Source organism: Salarias fasciatus, chromosome 12 (genome assembly GCF_902148845.1).
Source record: "Salarias fasciatus chromosome 12, fSalaFa1.1, whole genome shotgun sequence".
Classification (NCBI taxonomy): Eukaryota; Metazoa; Chordata; class Actinopteri; order Blenniiformes; family Blenniidae; genus Salarias; species Salarias fasciatus.
The window spans coordinates 18,752,306-18,775,095 of NC_043756.1; the positions used below are offsets into that span (position 1 = coordinate 18,752,306).

At 44.7% G+C, this 22,790-nt stretch overlaps 1 protein-coding gene across 2 annotated transcripts in view; it reads right to left on the reverse strand.

Annotated features, from left to right (window-relative positions):
* Positions 1–22,790, reverse strand: part of sema6a (sema domain, transmembrane domain (TM), and cytoplasmic domain, (semaphorin) 6A) — a 104,249-nt gene that overhangs the window by 37,809 nt on the left and 43,650 nt on the right. For both annotated transcript variants that reach the window (XM_030104641.1, XM_030104640.1), the window contains exons 2-7: positions 20,837–20,993; positions 19,776–19,893; positions 9,189–9,249; positions 7,757–7,819; positions 7,117–7,218; positions 522–612 (exon numbers count right to left, since the gene is read on the reverse strand). In XM_030104641.1, coding sequence (XP_029960501.1) covers positions 522–612; positions 7,117–7,218; positions 7,757–7,819; positions 9,189–9,249; positions 19,776–19,893; positions 20,837–20,936 — 535 coding nt within the window. In that variant the 5' untranslated portion in view covers positions 20,937–20,993. The remainder of the gene's footprint in view (positions 1–521; positions 613–7,116; positions 7,219–7,756; positions 7,820–9,188; positions 9,250–19,775; positions 19,894–20,836; positions 20,994–22,790) is intronic.

Sequence of the window (22,790 nt, forward strand, 5' to 3'; positions counted from 1 at the left end):
AAATACAATGAGAGACAAAGACGGATGACTCTGTTGTTTCTGTCAGCCTAATGTTATTGATGTGCCTCCGAAGGGCTCTAATAGGAAGAAAATTTCTAACAAAGAGCAAATTTAGCCTCAAGTGTGATGCCTTGCTAGAGTGCATGCAACACAGATTGGCTTTCGCTTTTGACATGTTGTCGGAGTACTGCCATTAGAATAAACCGCAGGGTATTAAGAACAATATTAAATACAAGCGCAACTAATCCTCTACTCAAATACACTCAACTTTCCCATCAAGCTCAGTCATGTTCCAACATTTAATGACTTCAGATAGTCGAAAATTGAGATTAATGTCTTTGCCTCATGGCAGACAATGAGCGCTGGGGCTATCACATAAACCTAATCTAGTTTAACCTCCGGTGGACGGATATTTCTTTCGAGCTACACCGCAGAGCAGAGACCACTGTTTGAACATCTCAGCGATGATAAACACGATAACGCCGCCGTTAGTCCGACACACATAATGGGTTTTATCTTACCGGCAAAGAGGGCGACGTTGGCGTGCTTGGCATCGTACGGACAGCGTGCCATCCCGCTGATCTCCTCTCCCAGAGCCTCCAGGGAGTCCATCTAGGGTCAGACAAGAGGTGAAAGGTCAAGAAAAGGTCAAAACAATGCAGAGCGTAGTGTCACGGTGAAACAATGGGCTTGAAATACGACTGAGGAAGTACTGGTTCCCAGTTGGTGGGATATGGCAGAGGAAAACATGAAATGCGTTTGGATGTCAGGACAATGACAACCGTGCAGGCATGTGGTGTTAAAAAAAAAAACGCACACGCTACCAGCTCAGGAGTGTTTCTGTCTAACTCTGACCTTAAACTAATATCACTTGGATGCCAGTCTGGCGTCCCACTGAGGGCTGTCAAAGCAGGGAATCTCTGCATATCCTCGAAACTGTCAGTTAGACAGAAAGAGAGACTTTCCACCGCAACATGTTTCACACTATGGCTTGAATGTGGTTTGCTTTCCTCTTGCCATCTCTTATTCTTCAACTCTGCTGGTGTTAAAGAAGAAGCTTTAACAGCCCTCTAGACACATATTCAGCCAGTTTACTACAGTGCTTTCCTTGCCCTGAATTCAAAATTCTTTGCTTTCTCTGGGAGGAGGAGAAACAGGGCAGAAAAAAAATGGGCTAACACACAGCCCAGAGCTGGAAACGTGAGAAAATTTTTACTAAACCACGATGCATTTTAAATAGCAGATCATACAGTAGTCATTGTTTTTGTCTTATATTGCACCCTCAGTTTTGTCTTGGTACAAGTAGCTTTTCCTTAGGCTACATTAGTTCTCTGCTTTTGTGCCGTTCAACTGAAATCCTGATTTCAACTCTGCAACGTACAATACGTTGGAGGTGCGGCTGATCCGGTTTTCAGTTGTTCTCACTCAGCAGCCCCATTCCTCTGAGCAGTTTGGTATCATTATCCACTGATTAGGAAGGTCTAAGCTGGAACTCCATGAATAGAAAACTTGGGCAATTTGCTTTAGTTTTGCATTCGGCTCAGTTTTAGTACGCTGGCATGATGACAGATCAGACGAGGGTGAGAGGTCACTGTCACCCCACCATGGGTTGTCTTGTCTTGTCGAGCTTGCCTCGGGACACTCTGGCCAAAAGACCACAGACACACACATACACACATGTACACACAAGAGCAGGGAGGAAAATCCGTACTGCACTGACCAGAGACTGAGGTCGGCGAAGATTTCTCTGCACACAGGTTGCCTTCCAAGCACACAATACGTAGTAATTTTTCTCCACTATCTCTATTTCTATCTCTCTTGGGTTTTTTTACATCTTCACTTTCTCACTTTCTCTTTTACTCCTCACAAAGAGGAACGTAGCCTGCCAAGGCTGCAAACTGCTTACGCCGCCCTTTCTGGTCTCTAAACAGGTCATTTTGTTTTCTATTCCTGTCTCGGCGGAAACAGTTATCATCTGCCCACTAAAAAGGTCACACACACTCCAGCGCAATGCTGGAAAAGCTTGCCAGAGAAATTGTTGAGGCTGATTTGGCAGAGAAAATTACAAGTGACCTTTTACAACAAACAGAGAACCACCGGCGGCCGAGCATTTCACGACTTCTTCTGTTTCTTCGGAAATTATGGGAGCTTGATATATGGAGGCAAACCGGGCATATATGGTTATTAGACATGGGAGACAGTAATTATAGATTAGGTTGAGTTAATCATAAGAGATGTGAGTGGCTGAAGGTCAGGTGTATCCACTGAATCACGGCGCACAAGGGAAGTCGGCTGAGTTTGAAGCGTCAGCAGCTTCTGTGTCATCCGCCGAACACAGACACTCCCTCCGCCTCTGGCACATCACAAACATGCGTATCTCACCATGTCCCCTACCCCCTCGTCCCCCCGCCCGCCCGCCCCTCCATCTCTTCACTTGATTTCACGAAGGTAGTGACCTCCGTCTCCTGGGCTCGGCCAGCTGTCATTAATCTACTCCTGCCATTTAAACAGAGGAAGACACTCCCAGCCTGGCCACAGATACGCTTTCTGTCAAGCTGGCATGTTTGGGAAAAAAACAGCAGCCGAGCACTCACTCCCATGTCGTTAGCCTTGTCTGAGGCAATATCCAGCCTCTGGAAAAGGTGCAATAGAAATCCATCAAACTGCCACGCTGAACCACCACATTTTTAAATATCCTCATAAAGAAATGTGATGTTTTAACAGCCAGGTGGGTTTTTCTATTCCTTTTTTTTTTTTTTTTCCCTACCTTGTTTACCAGGGAAGCGTTATTATGCTGTCAGCTCCGCTCACTGCTAAAAAGAAAGAAGTGCCGCAGCTTTGTTGAAAGACAATTCAAAGTAATGGGAAGGGAACAGTAACACTGTCAGACTTCATCAGCACTTCCTCAACAACACACTTCTTTAGCCATCCACTCCAGCGGAGCAGATGAATGTACAGTAACCTTGGCTTGGGGTACTGTGTATCTGGATGAATTAATTACTACAGCGGCTCATTGGTGTTTTCCATAGGCTATATGCTAATTAATTAGGCAAACACAATGTAGATCCAAAACATGCCCATCAGGAGTGTTATAATTGGTTCAGCATCGGCTTCAATACTCAGGGTGAGGGACACGATCACATTTTTATTTTGCCTCTGTTGTTTTCGTGAGGACTCTTTCATGGGCTTTATTTATCATTGCTGAGGGATTTGTGAAATCTTACTGAGGACAAACAGGGTAAACTATGAGCCAGTGCGCCACTTTGTGTAAAAAAGCTTCAAATATAACTTTTTTTTTTTTTTTTTTTAATATGTGAATTAAAGGGCCTAATCAAAGAGACCCATTTTTGCAGATGTTATTTTGAACACTCCAGGTGTTTCATGAGGATGTCTTCATTCTGGACATCCGAAAATGAAAGATTTTCTTCAACTCGGCACACTGATGATGTTTGGTTCAGTGATCTAAAGTTTGCAGCTGGTGTGAAGTCCCACCACACTTTTCTGTATGCAATCCATATTTGCACCTGCAACTATCTCTATGGTTGAAAGGTCAAGTGTGCAAGTTCACACCTGGGCCGGGAGTGGCTGTGTAAACTCAGCAAGGACAGATTTCTCTGGGAGATAAATAGTTATGGCCCATTTCTGTGCAACCTGTTTCCCAGCATCAGGGGAAGATACCGCTCCCTGGCCACCTTTTAGTCCAAAGCAGGAAGCTGAAGTATTTGCAGTTGTTGAAACAAACATGTTGGTTCACTCAACGCACAAAAATACATTCAAGAAGACCCTTCACATTTTGAAATAACTCACATTTTACATACGCCTATCCAAGAAAACATTACTTAAATGTTCATGATTACATATTACATAATGATGAAGACACCGACCACCTTTTATTTTTTACTGTCCCACTGTGTTGTAATTAGTATAGCTTCTGGAACTGTTGTTGTAAAAAAGACAGGACTGTATGTATGTTCACCGCGCTGAATACAGTAAATCCCTTCGTGCATGAATCATTTCGAATGCAAAGACTTGGAACTGATGAAATTTCCCAGCACACTTCAGTCCGGCAGCACCAAGTCAAAAAAAACGCATCACCTGGGAGTTCGTGGCTCCCGGACTCCCCACCGGTTCCTCCTGCTTCACCCGGCAACAGGCGATGAAACTGACTCCAGTCATATATCAGCCCAGCTGGATGGGGTGTTTATTATTACAACACAGCAAGGGAGTGACAGAGGGAGAAAGCAACAGAGGGGAAGATGGCAGAGTGGTGGGAGCAATGGAGTGGGAGAGGAATTAGGGCTGGCAGGAGCAGAGGAGGAGGAGGAGGAGGAGAAGGAGGAGGAGGAGGAGCAGAGACAGGAGTGAGGAGAAGAAAAGAGGGAGCTGGGTGCTAAGTTGTGCAGAGGGAGACGACTCTGCCATGCCGCCAAGGTGTCTCTGCTTTTTCCTGCACGCATGTATTTGTGTGTCATTGTTTGTGTAGCGCTGACTGCCAAAACAAGATGAGGGGCGAGAGAAAAAGCTAATGATGAGAAAAAAAAATATTCAATTTGATTGTTGAAAAAGAAAGAGGACATCTGGGGAAATGTAGAAATGAAGAGATAACCAGACAGAGAATATGTCGGAGCATAAAAAAGCATGTGCTGTTGCTGATTTAGGGCGGATGCCCTCGGTGCCCCCACTGTCTCCCCTTCCTTTCCCCCTCCACCTCCACTCGCCTTCCTCGCCTCCCGATCCCTCCTGCTTGCCCTTGCAGCCTTGTTGATTAATGTGGGATGAGGCTGGCCCCGAAACAGAAGCTCTTTTCAGCGCTGTCACATTGGGGAGATGGAGAGGCAAACTGTGGCCAAGGTGGATTTAACCACAGACACATACACACACACACAACACACACTTTTGACCAGGCAGAGGGGATGAGCCCAGCAAGCCATCAAAGGCCCAGTATCTGCTCAGGGAGCCTGCCAGCCTGCTCGCAGTACAGCCTGTGTGCAAGTGTGGGCATGAGAGTGTCTTTTTCTGTCTGTGTGTGTGTGTCCATGTTACCTCTGTATAAAAAAAAGCTGAGCCTCGACATTTTTTAATTTATGCGCATTCATATTTTTCTGTGAATGATGTCAGCGTTCACATTTTTATTTCCTAATATCATAAAAAAAACACATGAATGCTTTGAATACAGACATATTCAGAAACTCCAGTGATGATCAAACATAAAAACTAATCAACTCATCTGTGCATTTCACTTTAGCATGTTTCATAGTTTATTTTCACTCTGCATTCAAACTGCAAAACCTTGACTTGCATAAAAAGATCTTTATAAATCAAATAACTTATTACTCAAAGTGTATTGTATTGAAGTGTGGGGGAATTCTATTTTAATCCATCAAGGTTTGAGGCAGGTTAAACGTGCCTCTTCATGTAAACATGTTGATAAAATGGAAGCATCATAAAGATCTGTGAGCAATTAAACGCTTTGTAATCACTGGTGAAGTCATGTCACATCTGCCTCTATAGGGACAAGCATTTATTCATCTGCCTCAGGTCTGAACAGGTAAACTGATTAATGCACCAGGGTGATATTTACAGGCCAACATCAACACGAGCACTTTCAAAAGCAATGCAATTTGCCATATTGTTAAGGACAGAACTTTATCTTTTCCACAAAAACGAGGACACAGCCTGAGCGAGCAGTGTGTTTTACAGCACTTGCCCTCCCTTCCCCTTTTACCCCGGCAATATCGGCGCAGTAGCAGCTAAAACACAAACCTTGAAACCATAACCGGAGGCGCTATAAAAGCTAACCACGCCTGATGAATGCAGAGGCATAAATTCCACTCTCACTGCAGGAGGAGTCAGTGAATTGAAAGACATTTACTCTGTGTGCTTAGCATGCCGAACCGCAGAGGCAGCGGAGCGGAGATGTCTTGTTTCTCTGGTAAACAGATCTAGTGAACCAAAGCAGGGAGAGTTTTCCCCACAGGCCACCAAGATAACATCTTCGTGTGCCGTGACCATCCCGTCGCGTCCTAACAAACCAAACAGTAACATCCTTCAGGACAGAGCCACTGCTGCGTCCCCCCGTCATTCTTTCAGCCTGCTTGTCTGTGTGTCTCTTTCTGTGCCTTTCTTCCCGTCTTTGCCTCTCCACTCATGGAATTTCTCTCGCAGAAAACAGTCATCCTATGAAGCAACTGAAGCTTCTGTCATTAATCTTAAATTACTTTTGATAAGAGTTTAAAAACAAGGGGTTGCCTTGAAGTTTGAAAACTACAATTAAGATCCGAATTTCTTGAAACACCAACCGTTTCCTTGTTTCCACAGTAATCCACAGTATGTGCAGCAGTCTTGTGAATGATCTGAAATGAGTGTTAGTGATGGCAATTCTGCTCACTTTTCATACTGAGGCATAAACAGAAGTCTGATTTATGTCACCGGGGAAGTTAAAAAATTAGGGCATGTTGAGCAGCACTTTGAAGGCAGCCCATCTGCTTTTTGTGTTTGTCCATCTGCTTCCCTGTTTCCCGAGCTTTCTTCTACTTTTCATTGACATTTATCTTTTCATCCACCAAGTCAATCCTAATGTCTCCGCGCTCTCGTTTATCAACCCCAGATCAATAACATCCATCTCTTCTTTTAATGCCTTTAGTTTTCCATAACAAATTTTTAAAAATGTTCCTGACATTCCCACATGAAAAAGACCAGGCGAGTGTTTACAGGAGGAGGTGGAATCGGTTTGCAGGATTATGCCCTCGCTTGCTTCTGACAATGCTCATGAAACAGGGGAGGTTGTTAGGTTTCTCGGCTTCTAAATCGAGCGTGTCAGAAGACACCTGGAGATAAAGACATAGGAGGAAGGCCCGTCGAGTTGTGAAAGTCATCCATCTATGTCCGCAGCTCACCGCCTCTAAACCTTCACACGGCTCGAGTTGAAACACATCCCCCTGTGTGTGTGTGTGTGTGTGTGTGTGTGAGAGAGGGAGAAGACAAAGTGGAGAGGAGTTTCAGGTAACTGTATGAGTACAGTGTGTATGATGGATGACGGTCACAGAGGTCAGAGGGGCTGACGGCACCGTGCCGTGGCGTTTGAACGTGCGTGCTCAGGTTCGTGCGCTCCCTTACCTTGTAGGTCCGACAGGAGGGGTTGAAGGCGTTCGTTCCGCAAACAAACAAGGTGTCGTCATTCTGCTGCAAGAGGACTTTGATGAAATTGTGACATTCGTCCTTCGGGGAGCGCAGGGCATGAAATAAAGGCGAAAAGAAGAAAAGAAAAATCACATCGACGGTGACACATGCTGATCTTATGATGGACACTTTTATACTGATTTTAAAAACAAAAGGCTTTTGATTTCTCTCCTCTCAGGTACAATATTGAGAGACACTGGAGAAATTCTAAACAAACCTAAATGTGGCATTTCCCTATGGTGTCTTAAGAACCATTAGACCACATTTTAATGCATCTTTAATTGATGATTTTTTTTTTACGGTTTATTTAGAGAGGATAAAATTATACTGCTTCTGGATGTGAAGATTCTCACTGACGTGCTCTATAGATGATCAGAGCGGAGTGTTATGAACTGCAGACACCGTGTTATTGCACCTTCGGGGTCTTGTCTCAGTAAATTTGGGCCAGACAAAGAAACAGAGAGACTGTGATCACTTGCATCAGTAACAGGTTGCCTGCTTTCTTTAATATGTGCCATCTGGAAATGATGATGAAGGCTGCACACACTCAGGTGGTTGTGGGTTTTTTTTTCTTTACCTTATGCTTCCCTTTCATTCTGCAAGTGTCCACATCTGCCTGTTTGGACTTCCATGTCATTTTCTGAAGAAAAGGCGGATATAAAGGAGAGGGAAGAGAGTCAGAGAGCAAAGCAGCTGGATTGTGAAGCAGGAGAAAACAACAAATGACATTATACAGCTCAATAACCCATCTATACTGCAATCAATGATCATCATCTGAGATTCCCCGTTATTGATTTCCCTCATGAGGCACCTGCTCCGAGGTGAACTTTATTCTAAGCACTGTTTGGATCTCAGTTTACCTCCCTGAACATCTAATCCTCTGCCAGAGAGCAGGAAATATGATGCCACACGTAGTCTGTCCAAGGACAGATCTCACCTCAGAATGGAACTTCGGTTTTTTGTTTTTTTTTTTTTTTTGTGGATTGATTGGTTGACCATCCCTACACACACACACATGCACACTTGCGCCGCCGTGGCCTCGGGAGTCAGAGATAACCCGTGCCTGCAGAAGTCAGCTACAAGCACATAAACCTATTTGACCTATTTCACCATCACCCATACTGATCCGTCAGTGCTACGTTACACTGGCAGTCCAGCCGCACACATTAAACACACGTGCACCGCCCGCTCGACCCTGCCCTGTCTGGCCCGGGGGGTCAGCCCTGAGCCGCAGGCTGAGACGGCTGCGTACCCGCCACTGATGTACAACATGTTTGGAGCTCAGGCCCTGATTAAAGACCCTCAGTCATCAATCAATCAGTGCGTCTCCCAACAGCCTTTCATCTGCAGCCTGCTCTCATTAAGACCCACTCGCCTTGCTTTGGCACTAAAGTGGACGAGGTGGAGCGATGGCGGGTTGCTGTATACATGAGAATGGCCTTGTTTGAATCCTGTTTGCATTTATTATGTGGAGGGCAAGTGATGTTGGCGAGGAGCGGTGGAAAAGGAGTGGACAGGGGCTTTTTGCTGCCAATAGGCGTAAAGGCTCTTTGAATAATCTGAAAATACACAATGGAGCGTTTCTTCTCTTCTGTAATCACCTCGTCTTCCTCACTCCGCTCGCTCTGGTTTCACTCTAGTTTCTCTGATACTCTGTTCCTTGCTTATCTTCATTTATCCATCCTTCTCTTCTTCCTGCTTCGGCGTCCTGTCAGCTTCTCTTACACGCCCATCAGACCTTCCGCCGGCCCACTGATGAGTGTGGATGACGCAGGTGGTTTGCTCGCTGATTGATTGGATAATCTTCTTAACGGGGTCACCATGGCGAGCGCGGCAGGTTCGCACCGGCTAGCGGGTGAGTAAGAGACCGCTCGCAGGCACGCATGCGCGCGCCCACGCACACACCCAAACACACAGCGGCAGTCGGAGGGAGGTCATTTAGGTAACGCCGTCAATCACAGCGCGCTGAGAACAAGGCATCCTCAAAGAGAGACGGGCGTCGTACTCACCTTACTGAAAAAGATCTCGTCACTGTTGGCAGTGTCCGTGTCCACCGTGTATATGTGATCCCTGCGAGCGATCGGGGGGGGTGGCAAGAGAGAGAGGTCGGGAGAGGTTGAGAGATTGAAAGAAGGCAGAGAGAGAGAGAGAGAGAGAGATGAGAAGATAAGAGGTCAGACAGCAGCAGACAGTCAAAAATTCAACAAACAATAAACCCATTTCTTTGCTCCCCTCTGTGTTTTCCCCCTGCAGGCAGCAAACAACGTCAGAAAATGGGGCTTTGTATAAACTTTGTTCAAACTTCAAAAAATGACAATAAACAAAAGGGGGCCAGAGCTATTTGCTCTGTCAGACAGAAACAGTCAACAAAGGTTTAGAGCGCGGTGGCGCAGGCCTGGGGACAAAAGCCTCTTTGTCCCACATAAAGGTCTTGATGGGGGGTGAGGGAGGAGGGAAGGTTGAGACGGGAGGTGCCAAGTCACTCAGAGCTGTTCAGGTCAATTAAGCCTAGTGTTTGAGCCACAGGAAATCTATACTAACACTCATTATAGCCCAGACAAGAAGACTTATGTGTGTTGGCCTGGAAATATACAGACTTCTCCTGTATTACACAGTCCAGCCATAAAGGCCCCAGCAGGGCATATGGAAGACATAAAGCTTACAAGGGTTAACTACATGGCGGGCAGATGGGCCGGCCGGTTGACCAGGCATGCAGCTACACCTACTAACCATGGAGAATTAGGGTGCAGACAGAGCGGCGGAGGGTGCAGCGGAGGGCAGGAGGTGTGAGTGGAGGTGCAAACTGGAGGAGGGCAGGGGAAAGGAGGGGATTTATCTCCAACCAAAGGTGACCATGCCAAACGATGTAACCGCTTTAATTTGTTGGAGATTAGCTGTTGAACGTGTTTTTAATCAAAGTGTGTAACAGTGGCGTCGTCAGACTCACGGCTTAATTACGTTCCAGCTCCCCAACCTGCTCTCAGCCAGCCAGCCTGCCTTGCTCTCTCATTAACTAAATCTAATAAAGTCTTTGGAGGAACAGGCATCTTGAAATGAATCCACTTATATCGCTTTCCTGGGGGCCGGCGCAGTCTCCTCCAGGGTAAAGTCAAGTCTACTGTACATTATCAGCCACAACGCCTAAATTGAATAATTAATCTTTAAGAGCAGCTCAAATTACAAAAACAGTTCCGCATTCTCAGTAACAGAGGAAGCGTTTCCGGCGAGATCATTGATTAATGCTTAACGTTGCTCTCATCTCATGTCACATCATGTCGATATGTCAAATCTAAAATAAATCATACAATTCAATTTTTTGTATATATTGCTGTACATCCTTTTTTTAAGGGGTACTCAAATTCACTATACTTAATTTTGAAACACTCTCTGTTGGCTGAAGCAGACTGATTACGAAGTCAGTTTCAGGTTCACCTTATCTCACTTACCCTTTAACACAATTTTGTGAGTGCTCTTTAAAAAAAATCCACTCCAATTAAAAGGAAAAACTGTTTCATAATAAAGCAAAGAGCAAAGTCAACTCCGGGTCACTGAGGAGCGTCCCATGCCCTTCCCTCCAAGTTCACTTGCTGAAGTAAATGCCAGATGCTGAAAAGTCACTGTTCAGTCTGCCGTGATTAAAAATTGAGCATTTCAAGCCCAAACCGCAAACCCTACTGTACAATGTTTTTCATTAAGGCTTGCTGGTTGCACTGCCATTGCACTTCTTAGTCCTAATTGGTCTGGGCTGAATATCCTGGGGTCCCGCAAAGTAATGTTTTTAGTGTTTCTGTGCCTTACTTTTAGTATAACAGGACACACAAAGTGTTATTGCATAAATTTATCCAAAGTAGCTGCATGAAGGCCCGCATAAAAGACATTTCAAAAGAAAATCATGGATATTCACCATGAGAGATGCGATGGCTGTAATGTTCAGATCCATGTCCTGAAGCATGAGTTTTCATTTGACTTCATTTATAACATTGTCTTAAAATTCAAACTTTGAATTAAAAAAGACAAAGCTAAATTTGAAAGCTATTAAATCAGAGGATTACTTGGCGGATTTATTGTAATCCCTTGGGTTATTTTACTGCCTGCACTTTTAAAACAGCTCATGGATAATCTGTAATTGACTGCTGCATAATTTTTGATAGTAACCTTCTCGCTATCCCCCCCCCTCCCTTCCCCTCCTGTCCTGCTGCTGACAGCGTCCTCGAGGACCCGAGACCCTCCAGCCGCGGGGTCTTTTTTGGTTCCAGCAGAGATTAGAGGGAGCGAAGTGATGAGGCGTCCCTCCAACATCCTGACTGGAGATGGAGGAGGACAATGGAGCGGCTGTGTCTGTGTCAACACCAGCTTTCCAAACACACATGTGCCGTGGGCCTCCTACCCCCCACCCCCCTCCTTTCACCCCACCACAGTCACAAAAACACACGCTCTGCACCCGTTCCCCTCTTCCACGCTGCACCTGAACTCACACTGCGACATATTCACATCTACAGGCCGGAATAGAACGACGGAGCGAGGAAAGACAACAGAGACGAGATCTTCAAGGACGCAGTACTGCTGTCTACCATAATGTGTAAAACACAATCTATTCAAACGTTCATCCATCTTCTATTTAGCTGTGCACATCATTTAAAGAGCAAACCTGAAGCTGTACGAATTACTACGTTCCACACAGCCAGGGACATTTCATTATCTTTATTTCTGATCATATTGGCATTTAAGACTCAAATTCACATTTATTATCAGTTGTTGGATGAATGTAATGTTAAGATTAATCTTTTATATTATATCAGAAATGCAGCCTATCATCTTTAAATGTCTTGTTTTTTTTTCCCCAGGTGACTCCAAAACTCTGACATTATCAGATGGAGAAAAGCAGCAGTTTTTTGTAAATACATATGAAAATGATGAAAATTTTGCATTTTCTTCTTGCGAAATTCACCAAACACTTCATAGATTTTTAAATAAATGCTTGTGAGTGAGAGGAGCTCAAACCCTTGCAGTCGAGTACAAACGAAAAAGTAGCAGCCTTTCAGCACTGCTTTGATGAGATATCTGCGCTCGGTCCAAACTCCTGTGAATACACTTATGCTGTGAGCCTTCAAACCCTCGAAAAGGAGGCCAGTCTTCCTTCTGACGCAACGGCCAAAACCCAAGTCTTCCTCTGAGCCCGTTCTCGCCTGCTGAGCCCGGTTCAGACTAACCAAGCCATTGTTTGGAAAAGCTGCGGCCCTGTTGGGCCAAGTCTGTGGCAAAGTCCTGTCTCACAGCCTAATTTCATTACGCCACATTGCATTTTCATTTGCACTGAGCAGTTCACTGCGAATACAAAAATGGGGGCTTTTATTGTTCATTGTTTCCCAGAATAGACCCCATTTACAATCCTGATGCACACGTTTTACTTGTTAAGATATTTCTAAAAGTGGTTTTCAGCTTCATTTCCATACGCCGCGTGGAATCATGCAGGCCTTTTAGATCAAATATAAATCAGTCAAACACATTTTTTTGCAATAATTTCTAAGTGCAGTGGACGACGTCTTAATAAATCTTATCTCACCTTAAAGTTTCCGCAGTGCAAATGAAAAGTCTTCTGTAAAAGAAGTTCCTGTATCAGTTCATTTGTTCTTATCTTCTGCAGTGTGGGTTTAACTTTCTCCCTGTGGATGAAGACGTTCCAGGACAACACAAGCTATGTTAATGGGAAGAGCGCTAAGCCTTATTATTTCCTGAGCCTGCTCTCTGTGTTTTCTGTTTGGGGAATAGCCACATTCTCAGAACATTTTTATGATGTTTGTGGGATGTAAGCAGAAAGTTTACAACTACTGTGGGCTACAGCTTGAGCCTGTTTGTTGGCCTATATTTGTTTACTTTGTGTCAAACCAGCATCATTAAAATTGTGATGAATTGGCTGCGAGCAGCTGATCTTTGCAACATTTCCATGGATGCACAGACTATGGCTGGATTACTTTGATATTGAAAAAAACCCTGATGATTTACAGAGAGGTGTCACTTTTACGAATAATGTCTCGGGGAGTTCATGGATGTAGCCCTGATGTATGCTGGACATGAATCTGTCAACACAGTGTATATCTGGATATCGAGATCTATCCTTATAAGTACAACTGCACAAAAGGTCAGTGAGGCAAAATGCAAGCAAAGAGATTTTTAAGTGTTTCATGCCTGCTACTCCAGCTTTATGCAGTTTGTGCTTTATGAAATCAGTGGATTCAATCACAGTAGCTTTCCACTGTTTGCAGAGCACCTACATGCAGCTGTTCCTTTCTCTTTTAGCAGCTTTTTTGTATCATGTTTCTCTCTTTGTACTCTTTTTCGACCAAGAGTTTTGTTTTACAGTATGAGATTCGTGCAAACCACTTAACTAAAATTGACTTCACTTCAGTCTCAGTTTCATTCAAAGACTTTCGTCAGAACAGTCGCCTGGAGACGTTTTCATGTGCTTTTCCGTAATTGTCACTGCAAATCATTTGCCTCAAACGTCATCAACCACGTCTGAGTTGTCCTGGATCACTACGTGCATGAAGCTTCTCTAAGGTCTTGCTCTTCTCCAGCATCTTTTGCCCAATGCTTCCAAATATCTCTTCTCAGTACATGGCCAGACCATCTCTAAGCTTTATGTCTAAGCTGTGTAACCTTAGCTCTCTCAATCATTTTTAACTCAGTCTACTCTCAGCGAACTTCGTCCTGCATAGGTTCCTGATGAATCTTAAACACCATGAGATTTTGAGGAAGTCGAATAACAGATGCCTTTGAGAGCAGAAGGACTCAGAACATTGGGTGTCAATGTGAATCACTTGGCGTGGGTATTGCATTTCCCGAAACTCAGTGACAGAAATGTCTGAGTAGGATGGAAGGTATGTAAATATCCTCTTGGGCAAAAAAGATGGACACACTGTGAAAGGGCTGGGACCCACAGAGAGAAAGAGCTGAGTGATGGAGTCATAACAGTGGACCAACTGAGCACGGGCGAGAGTGTGAGACCGAGTGCAACAGGGTGACATAGAGGGTCTCCGTCGGACATGTAGCCATGCGTGGCCACGGAAACACAGGGTCTTTGTGTGAAAGAATGTCGTTTTCATAACAGCGCATTTCTTCTGGGGTGACCGCAGGCCCGCTCGGTCCATCTGCTGGCTCTTTGTACAACTATCTCACACTTCGGCAGCAGAATAGAGGGGAATGTGATTAGCATGCACCCCACACCTTATGCCACCACCCCACTTTCCACAAGCTAAATGCCTGCATATCCACCCTCCTGACTACCTCCCACTACTCTCTCTCTCATCCATATTCCTCTCTCTCTCTCTCTGTCTCCATAACTGGATCATGGGAGGTAGAGGAGGGTCATTGTCCATTCTTTTGGCTTTCACTAGTTTAAATCCTCTCCACAAAGTGGATGGGAGGGAACTGGTGGAGTCAGCATGCACCTTTGGGCTGTGAAGGGAGTTGTTGAAGCCTTGAATGGGCCAAGGGCCCTCGGTGATGTGCCAGCATGAAATACAACAAGCCAGGGTTCACTCACCCCCAAGCTCTGGCAGGTTGTTCTTTTCAAAGGTTTAAGTTCTCATACTGATTTTCTACATTCTCTCCACATTTCCCATTGTTGCGTGAGTTTGTGTATAAATGTGCATGTGCGCTGACGTGCGGGGTGAGGGGCATGTTTTGAGCTCGCACACAGAGTGTAATTAAGCAGGTATGCATAAATAACAGCATAAAAGATGTGATTTATCTTTGTTTTTTATCGAAGGAATCCCGTCCTGTAATCTCAAAGTATTTCCTGCTTGTTCTGGGAAATCCAACGAGTGAGGAAATTACAAACACGCCATGAAGCGCGGCTGCTAACGTTTCAACATATGGTTGAAGCGACGCTACAGATGTTGTTTTTCACGACTCAGGATGCTTGAATCAGCAAATTTCTCTTCAAGACTGAAGCAGAAATGTTTCAACTTGACGTACTGACGGAGATCACACTGCTGAGATATCACTGTGAAGCCGTGTGATGGTGCACACTGACAGCAGACGAGAGAAAAGTTCACACTCAAAAATAATTAAACAATAACTTAAAAAAAAAACTTTCAAGGAGACAACATAAAATATAAAATTGGAAAAAGTGGGAATTTATTTGAGTTGACATGTGGCTTGCTGTTAACACTCTGTCACCAAGAGAAGACAGAGGACTGGAAAGTTTTTGCTGAATAACCTGCTGTGAACATATTTTAGAAGGAGAAAGAAAGTAATTTTCTGCACTTGACTTTAATAGGAACTTTTTCCCCACTTCAAATTCAGGTGATTACGATTACTGGAGCTTCAAGCTTTGTTTCACTACGCGATGTGGTTGTACGTCGTCGGTGCTGCGAGGAGAGGGAGAGGAGGCAACCGTGTAATCTCAGTCATTAGTGGGTTTTAACAGGATTTGGTGGAGCTACAATAATGGAGACTCTAGTGGCCTCTACTGCGAGACCCAAAGAGACCCAACAGGGAAGAGCAGCAGCCACAGAAGCTCAACTGTTCCAAAGGACTCAGCTGAGAGAAGGTAATCAGGATTTTTGAGTGTATGTGTGTGTCTCTGCGTGACTGCTAATGGCAACTACAAATTTTGTATCCTTTCAACACCCTCCCTCTCTCTCTCTCTCACACACACACACACACACACACACACACACACACACACACTCGATTCCCATGCTTCCAGGCCTCATAGAGGGGTGTAAACAGAGTGTGGCTGGTGTTTCCATGGTAAAGACTGACTGAGGCCCGAGAATGGCGGCTATGCCCTGCATGTGGAGAGACCGTAGACATCCCGACTGAGGGGAGTATACAGTAGCACATTCACACATACTCGCAGACACGAGCACGCATGGCGCGTCTGTCTCATTGTCCACATTGTCCACATGACGAACTCATCGTACACTAACCTAAAAAGAAAGTTTTTCACAGTCCACCTACATGAATATCCCTCATAGACCTCTAATGGAAAGCAACCTAATCACATCACAGCTACCTCTACAGGAAATCCAGCACAGGACGACACAGACTAAGGCAAAACAAGAATAATTGAATAATGAATAATTCCCGGCATAGGTAGATATCTGAGGAGATGTTCTCAACACTGTGTATAGTAATTTGACATTAAATGATAAACGTGTTTATCTGCCTGTGACATAGCACACGTCCTTAAAGGAGCAGTCATCGCTGCATGGTGTGCTTCCACATACAGCTGCACACACGCTCGCACGCTCCCACAGAGTCATATTTATGCACGCGCAGATATTTTCTGCAGAGATCAAAATGATAAATCTCCCAGTTGCAGTGTGATGAATCCTGAACGCTGTACATAGTGTACCCTGACCATGAAATATGGACCTCTGGATGGGAATCATCCCTCGTACATGTCTCATAGAACAGTTTATTGCCTTTGCAAAACGTGACTCTGCTGCTAAATAGCTCAAACACACATGACAGCTGAAACACATAAAACACTGAGCTTATACGTTTAAAAAAAAAGTTTTCAGGTTCATTACTTTTACTTTTATATCGATCATGTCTCAGTTTATTGCAGATCTCATAAAAACAAGCGTCACATTAAAAAAATATCAAGCAGCAGCTTGATGCAAAGCTCGACTTCATGTCGAGCGTTGTGTTTTCACACACAGCTATCCTACAACACACAAGCGGGTGTTTTCTGTTTCGAGGGTGAAATCTGTGATGCATTCTTTTTATTTGCAGATCTTTGGGGAGATCGAGAGTAATGAACATTGTAGTCAGCCCAATGTCAGTGCTTCAAAAATTAAACAAAGCAGGGTTTCTGATAGCCTGCGTATGAGAATACAGCAGCCTGATATCTTATCAAGCTGTCCCTCTGGATAATGCACTTGATGGAAACCCAGCCATGGAATAAGACTCAGAATATTAAGAAACTGAACCAGTCATGAGCTGAATTGATGATCAGCACTGAATGTACACGAGTCCTGGATGGCTAATGATGTTTTACACACACTGAAAAGGCCTTATGGCCTCACCAGCAAAGGCCATTTTCTTTAAAACTTGTCCAAATATGATAGATTAAACATGACTGCAAAATGAACATCAATACATTTCATTCAAGGCTCAAAACTGACGAAAAATTATCAATTGCTGCATCTGTTGCTGAGTTCCTCTGCTGCCAATGACTTGACTCCTTCCCTCTATGGATTAAGCCACTTTTGTCTATTTACAATTTCATCAGTTGCTATGTTTGTATGCATCTCACAGCTTAAAAAAATCTTGTGATTTATTTGCCAGCAGCACAAGAGGAGCCAAAGGGATTTAATACACTGAGCAGTCATTCAAAAAACAGCCTGAAACAGTGTTGGGCTTTGGACTCTGTTCACAGCGGCCATCTGCAAGCTGCTGCACACCCAGAACTGAGGCTCGCTGGTCTAGAGGCATGATGGCAAAGCTGTGTGAAGCTGGCCCCAGAATAAACAAGCCATTTGACTGGACAACCACCATAAAAGCAGCTATTGATGTTGCCTAGCGTTCCTTCTCTGCAGCATTGTGCGTTGTGTTGTTGCTCGAGTCTTGCTGGGTTGACTGTTGGCTCACTTTCACATTGATTTCTAAAGTGGCAATTGCCTCCGCTGTTTGCCTTAAACTGTTTGTCAGTCAACTTCTACATGTTTTTATCGATACCCCGTTGGAGGAAATAGGCGTTTGCGGAGGGTCCGTCATTTGTGTGCCCGAGTTATCGACTCGAACATTCTTCTCTTTGTCAGGATCAATGGCGGTCATTCAGCTGGGCCTAATCTGAGGAGACCATTCCGCTTATTCAAGGGTCACATACCTCCGCCATGTGTCAGCATTCCCGCCTGCTTTGGGCAAGCATGCGAGTGTGGGACCAACGCACCAGGTGAGCTCACAAACGTGCCCGTGCAAACACACACACACACACACACACACACACACACATGCAGCTCACACACCCACACACGCTCAACAGCCCTCACGTACATTTCACACACACACGGGCACACGTCGCACCCAGGAAATCACTTTAAAATGCAGTCGACAACTGGTCAACTTACTAATTTAGGAAGCACACGCCCTCTCTCTTAAGCTCACACATGCACGTACTCCACCACACACCCCTCCAATAAATCCTCTGTGTCTCATTTCCCTCCTTTACCCCTCAGGCTCCTGCCACCATGTCGAGCAGGTGGGCGACAGGCAGACTGGGGACACACACACACACACACACACACACACACCCTATCTCTCTCTTTCGATCTGTTTCCCTTCTCAGACTCCACACACCTCTTCTTAATGGCCACAGATATGTTAAAGAGCTCTGCCACTTAAAGCAGCAGCCTCCCTCAGCCACTTAATTTGACATGGTTGGAGGAAAACAAAGACAGACCCCCATTGTGGCTTTGAACAGTGGCCAATCAAGGCTGCCACTCAATTAACCATGAACGGCAAAGAACAGGCTCGCATTTTAATAATAACCGTTGTGTATTTTATTTTATTTTATTTATTTATTTATTTTTATTTCTTTGCTTCAAACTGAAGCAAATCTGCCTAAACTTGATTGTTTTTCAGATCACTCTCTTTATCACGTGGCAAAGCAACAGGGACATTGCTGAAATACTGACAGAAAACAAAAAATCGATATAGATTTTTCTCCATGGCTCCAAAAGGAGTAATTGAGCTATATTATCTCAGAAAGATGAGTCACACAAAAAATACAGACGCGCAGGTGAAAAACACTTTGACAGACAGACACAAAGCGATAAAAGCAGGTGTAAGAAAAGGGGAGATGGAAGCCATCAGACAACTTTTTAGAAATCGATTTAAAAGAACAAGTACACTAAAAGAACAAGTGCACTATCAACCAATTCAGGAAAAACTAGTGTTCATCCTGACTCACTGACAAGACTGTCACGCTTTGTGCTTTTGGACCAAAAACAAATTTAATTTATGAAAAAAGGGGGACATTTCTCTGACGTTAACATTTACCTCATTTTTTGGTTTCGTTTGTGTGGACATGTGTTTGTGAGCATTTGTATGTCTGCTCAGATGCTTAAAGAAAGAAAATAAAGGAGAGCACAAGTGTTTTGGGATATCACACAAGGTAAAAGGGGTTTTGTCAGTCTAGGAGTTCAAAATAGAAAAACAACAGAGCCAAAGGAAAAAGTCCAGGCTGAGGAGTGATTTAAAGTCTCAGCGGTTTGCTCTGAATTAGTCCCTACTGACTTCCGGAACGTTAAAAGAAAACAGCAACGCGGGACTGCAAAAGTTCAGTCTGATGGCCAAACTGCTGCACGTTTCCCTGCCTGCAGTCATTATGGAGTTAAAACGGGGTCACGTGTGTGCACAAAGCAGCCGTAATAAGAGAGGCGATGATGAAAGATTCAATAATCCTGCTGAAACCACACTTGCTCAGGACAATTAATCCAAATCTATATCAGCCAGCTCCCTTATTCAGTGGAAAAAAAATCAGCAAAACGTAGATGTATTTCTCATTCTCTGTGCTCAAAATAGAACTAGCATTAAAAAAAAGAGATTAAAAATCAGTAAAAGAGACGATCGTGACTCACCTGGCTGCGATGTATAACGTCCTGTTCATGATCATGATGAGCTGAATGTCCAGTCTGTGCCGCTGCGTGTTGTTCCTTCCTGGTTTGTGGCCCACAAACGCTGGATACTGCTTTGTGTCTGTGAAACAGTTGGGGGGGACACGAGTTAATCACTGCATGTGTTAACCATATGTTAGTAACTGTAGTAACTGCAGCAGTGGCTTTAAGAATTTTATGAATTCGCTCTTGTCGGATGCCCGAGGGAATCCGGGTCAAACGTCGACCCGTGTGTCTTCGCCGGGCAGGGAAAACGCCGCCACAATTGTCAGTTGGGCTCAGCCTGGAACCATAAATTGCAGGCTAAAAATACGCTGCACTGTACCGTGCAATCGGGCTGCTGCTGGTGGCTTTGGATGAAAGCGATTGGTTTGAATAAACAGCGCGATAGAAGAGCGCAGGTCTGAGTGAGGCTGCCGGCTGGCTCGTGTCTCGGCTCTCCCGGCCAGGAGATACGACGACGCGACGCTCGGCGAGAGCGGAACAAGGCAGGACAGTGGGAAAAACACAGACGGAAACAGAGGAGACAATGACCATATCTTCATAGCCTGCCACAGCATTTACACTATCACACAGAGCATTAGGAGCCCAACAGAAAAATAGCGGATTATCCTTTGATGTGGGGTGGGCTCCGTTTCAAATGCTGCCTTAAGTCCTTTATTTCAGCCTGAGTGTGTGTGTGTGTGTGCGTGCGTGTGTGTGTGTAGAGAGAGCCTATCCTTGGGCACCAAATTACACTCCATGCCTTGAGAATGCATTTTGGTGTGAGAGACGGTGGGGGCTGGAGAGGAAGCAAAGGGGTTGAGAGGGATAGAGAGGAGCAAAGGGATAGAACAAGTGAGACAAATACCGAGAGGTGGGATTTGTGAAGTAGAAGACAAAGGAAAAAAAAGGAAAACAAGTGCAGGCTGAGAGTTTGCTACTTGTAATGAGAGGAGGGGACGGTGCATGAGGAGAAAGAGCTCCAGAAAAGAAAAGAGAAGCTCCAAAAAAAAAAAAAAAAAAAAAAAAAGCGATATACTTACAGTTGCCGTGTGAGATGCTAATGGGCTCGCTGTCTTCAGGGAAGCCCGCCCCGGCTATTTGCAGTAGCGTGAAGTAGAGTAACAAGGCCTCTGACCTCATGGTCGCACCAACACTGCTGCTGCTGCCGATGTTCCTCTGCTGCAGATTTGCTTCAGCCTGTACGATGTGGAAACCGGAGAAGAGGGGGAAGGAAGGAGGGAGCAAAAAAAAAAAAACAGCTTGTCAAACATTTATGTCACCTGGACGCCTCATCAATTACAATCCATCTCTGGTTTTTGCACTCTTGGTGTGAAACTGTAATACTGGATTGTGGGGCGGGAAGCGAAAAGTGGACTCTGCCAAACAAACTCAAGTCCACCCGAATTAGCTGTTTGTGCATTTTGCGCGACCCGCCGCAGTGAGGGATATATTTATGTATGCATTTTCGATGACTCAAATAAGCGGCATTGCGAGCGAAACAGAATTAATTGGATTAGGCGGTAATATGCGTCATAGATCGGTGTCAGGCGGGGAAGATCTCTATACTTCTCTCCTCCTCCTCCTCCTCTCCCCCTCTCGGTGTGCGACAGAGTCTTAGTGAAGTGGGAGAGCTCTTGTTGAGATTAGCCTGCTGTAAAGTATCAGCGGCGCCTTGAGATGGGGCAGGATAGCATGGCAGGCACCTAATTTCCCACTTGCCGGTCTCTTACCGGGGTAGCAATCCCACGCTCTCACTCCTACAGGTTGATGACTACCCCGGGCCGAGCCTGTGCATCAGTATGGCCAATAAACAGTCCATTTCGCCACAGCAGTGGCTTAAGAGCCACCTGGAGGCTTGTGTTTCCCTTTTCTTCCTCCTCATCACACTTCTTTCATGGTTGCTGCCTTAAATACTAAATGTTGACTCACTATTTTCATTCAGTGAGTGCAACAGCTGCACACTTCCTGAGAAATTTGAAAAAAAAAAACTCTCCATGCTCGAGTATTCGTTTATTAAATCCAGGAAAACTCAATATACTCAGCGAGCTAATTCTCTAATGCAACTTATATGTGCCGGCTGGAGTGGATTTTATGGCGGATGCCCTACATTGTGTTGATGTAATGTTTTCATAGCACCAAACCCTGGCAACTGAAATTTTCTTACAGCAGTTTGTGACATCCAATTACTCCCATAAATCATCCAAGACAATTATTGCGTCTGTAATCTAATCAGGAATAAAGCATTTAATTTGCATAAGCACCTTCTCCTTTCTCAGCTGAAGCTGCAGGGGTGAGATGCCGTTGAGTAGATATGGCAGGGGATGCTTCAGGGATGAAGAATTGAATAAAATAGTCTATTTCATTTGCTCTAGTCTGATAAAAGTTGTTTATCCCACGCTGTATTTTCATTCGCTATTGTATGTCCACGGGGAGAGCAAACGAGAGGGAGGAAGGAGGGGGAGAAAAAGAGAGGAGGGGGGGATTACTTTCTCTTTTCTTTGTCATCTCTCTCTCTCTCTCTCTCTCTCTCTCTCTCTCTCTCTCTCTCTCTCTCTCTCTCCCTCTCTCTCTCTCTCTCCATGCTCCTGTGAATCTCATTCAGGAGAGGAATGAAAACACTATTCACTGGTAGAATCATTTTAACACTGAGGAGAATACCAATACTAAAGCCTGGATACGACCTTGATCTCACAAGCTGTTCCATTCCCCTCCCTCTTTTCTCACTCCTTGGCCTACTCCTCTTATCCTTACACTGTTTTTTTGTACCGAATTCTATATTTGACGAAGGGAAAAAATACACAAAAAAAATGGATTTTCCCTCACCCTGAATCTGCATCCTGCTGCGAAGGTTGACTGAAGCTCCATTTGCTTCAAACTTTGCTCAAATTATAAATAGAAATTGGATTTTTCTTAAACCCGAGCAACAGGGCTTAAACGGCTGTTTGTTCCTGGACGTTCGGCTGGAAGTCCTCCAGTAATTGACTGTTTGATGAG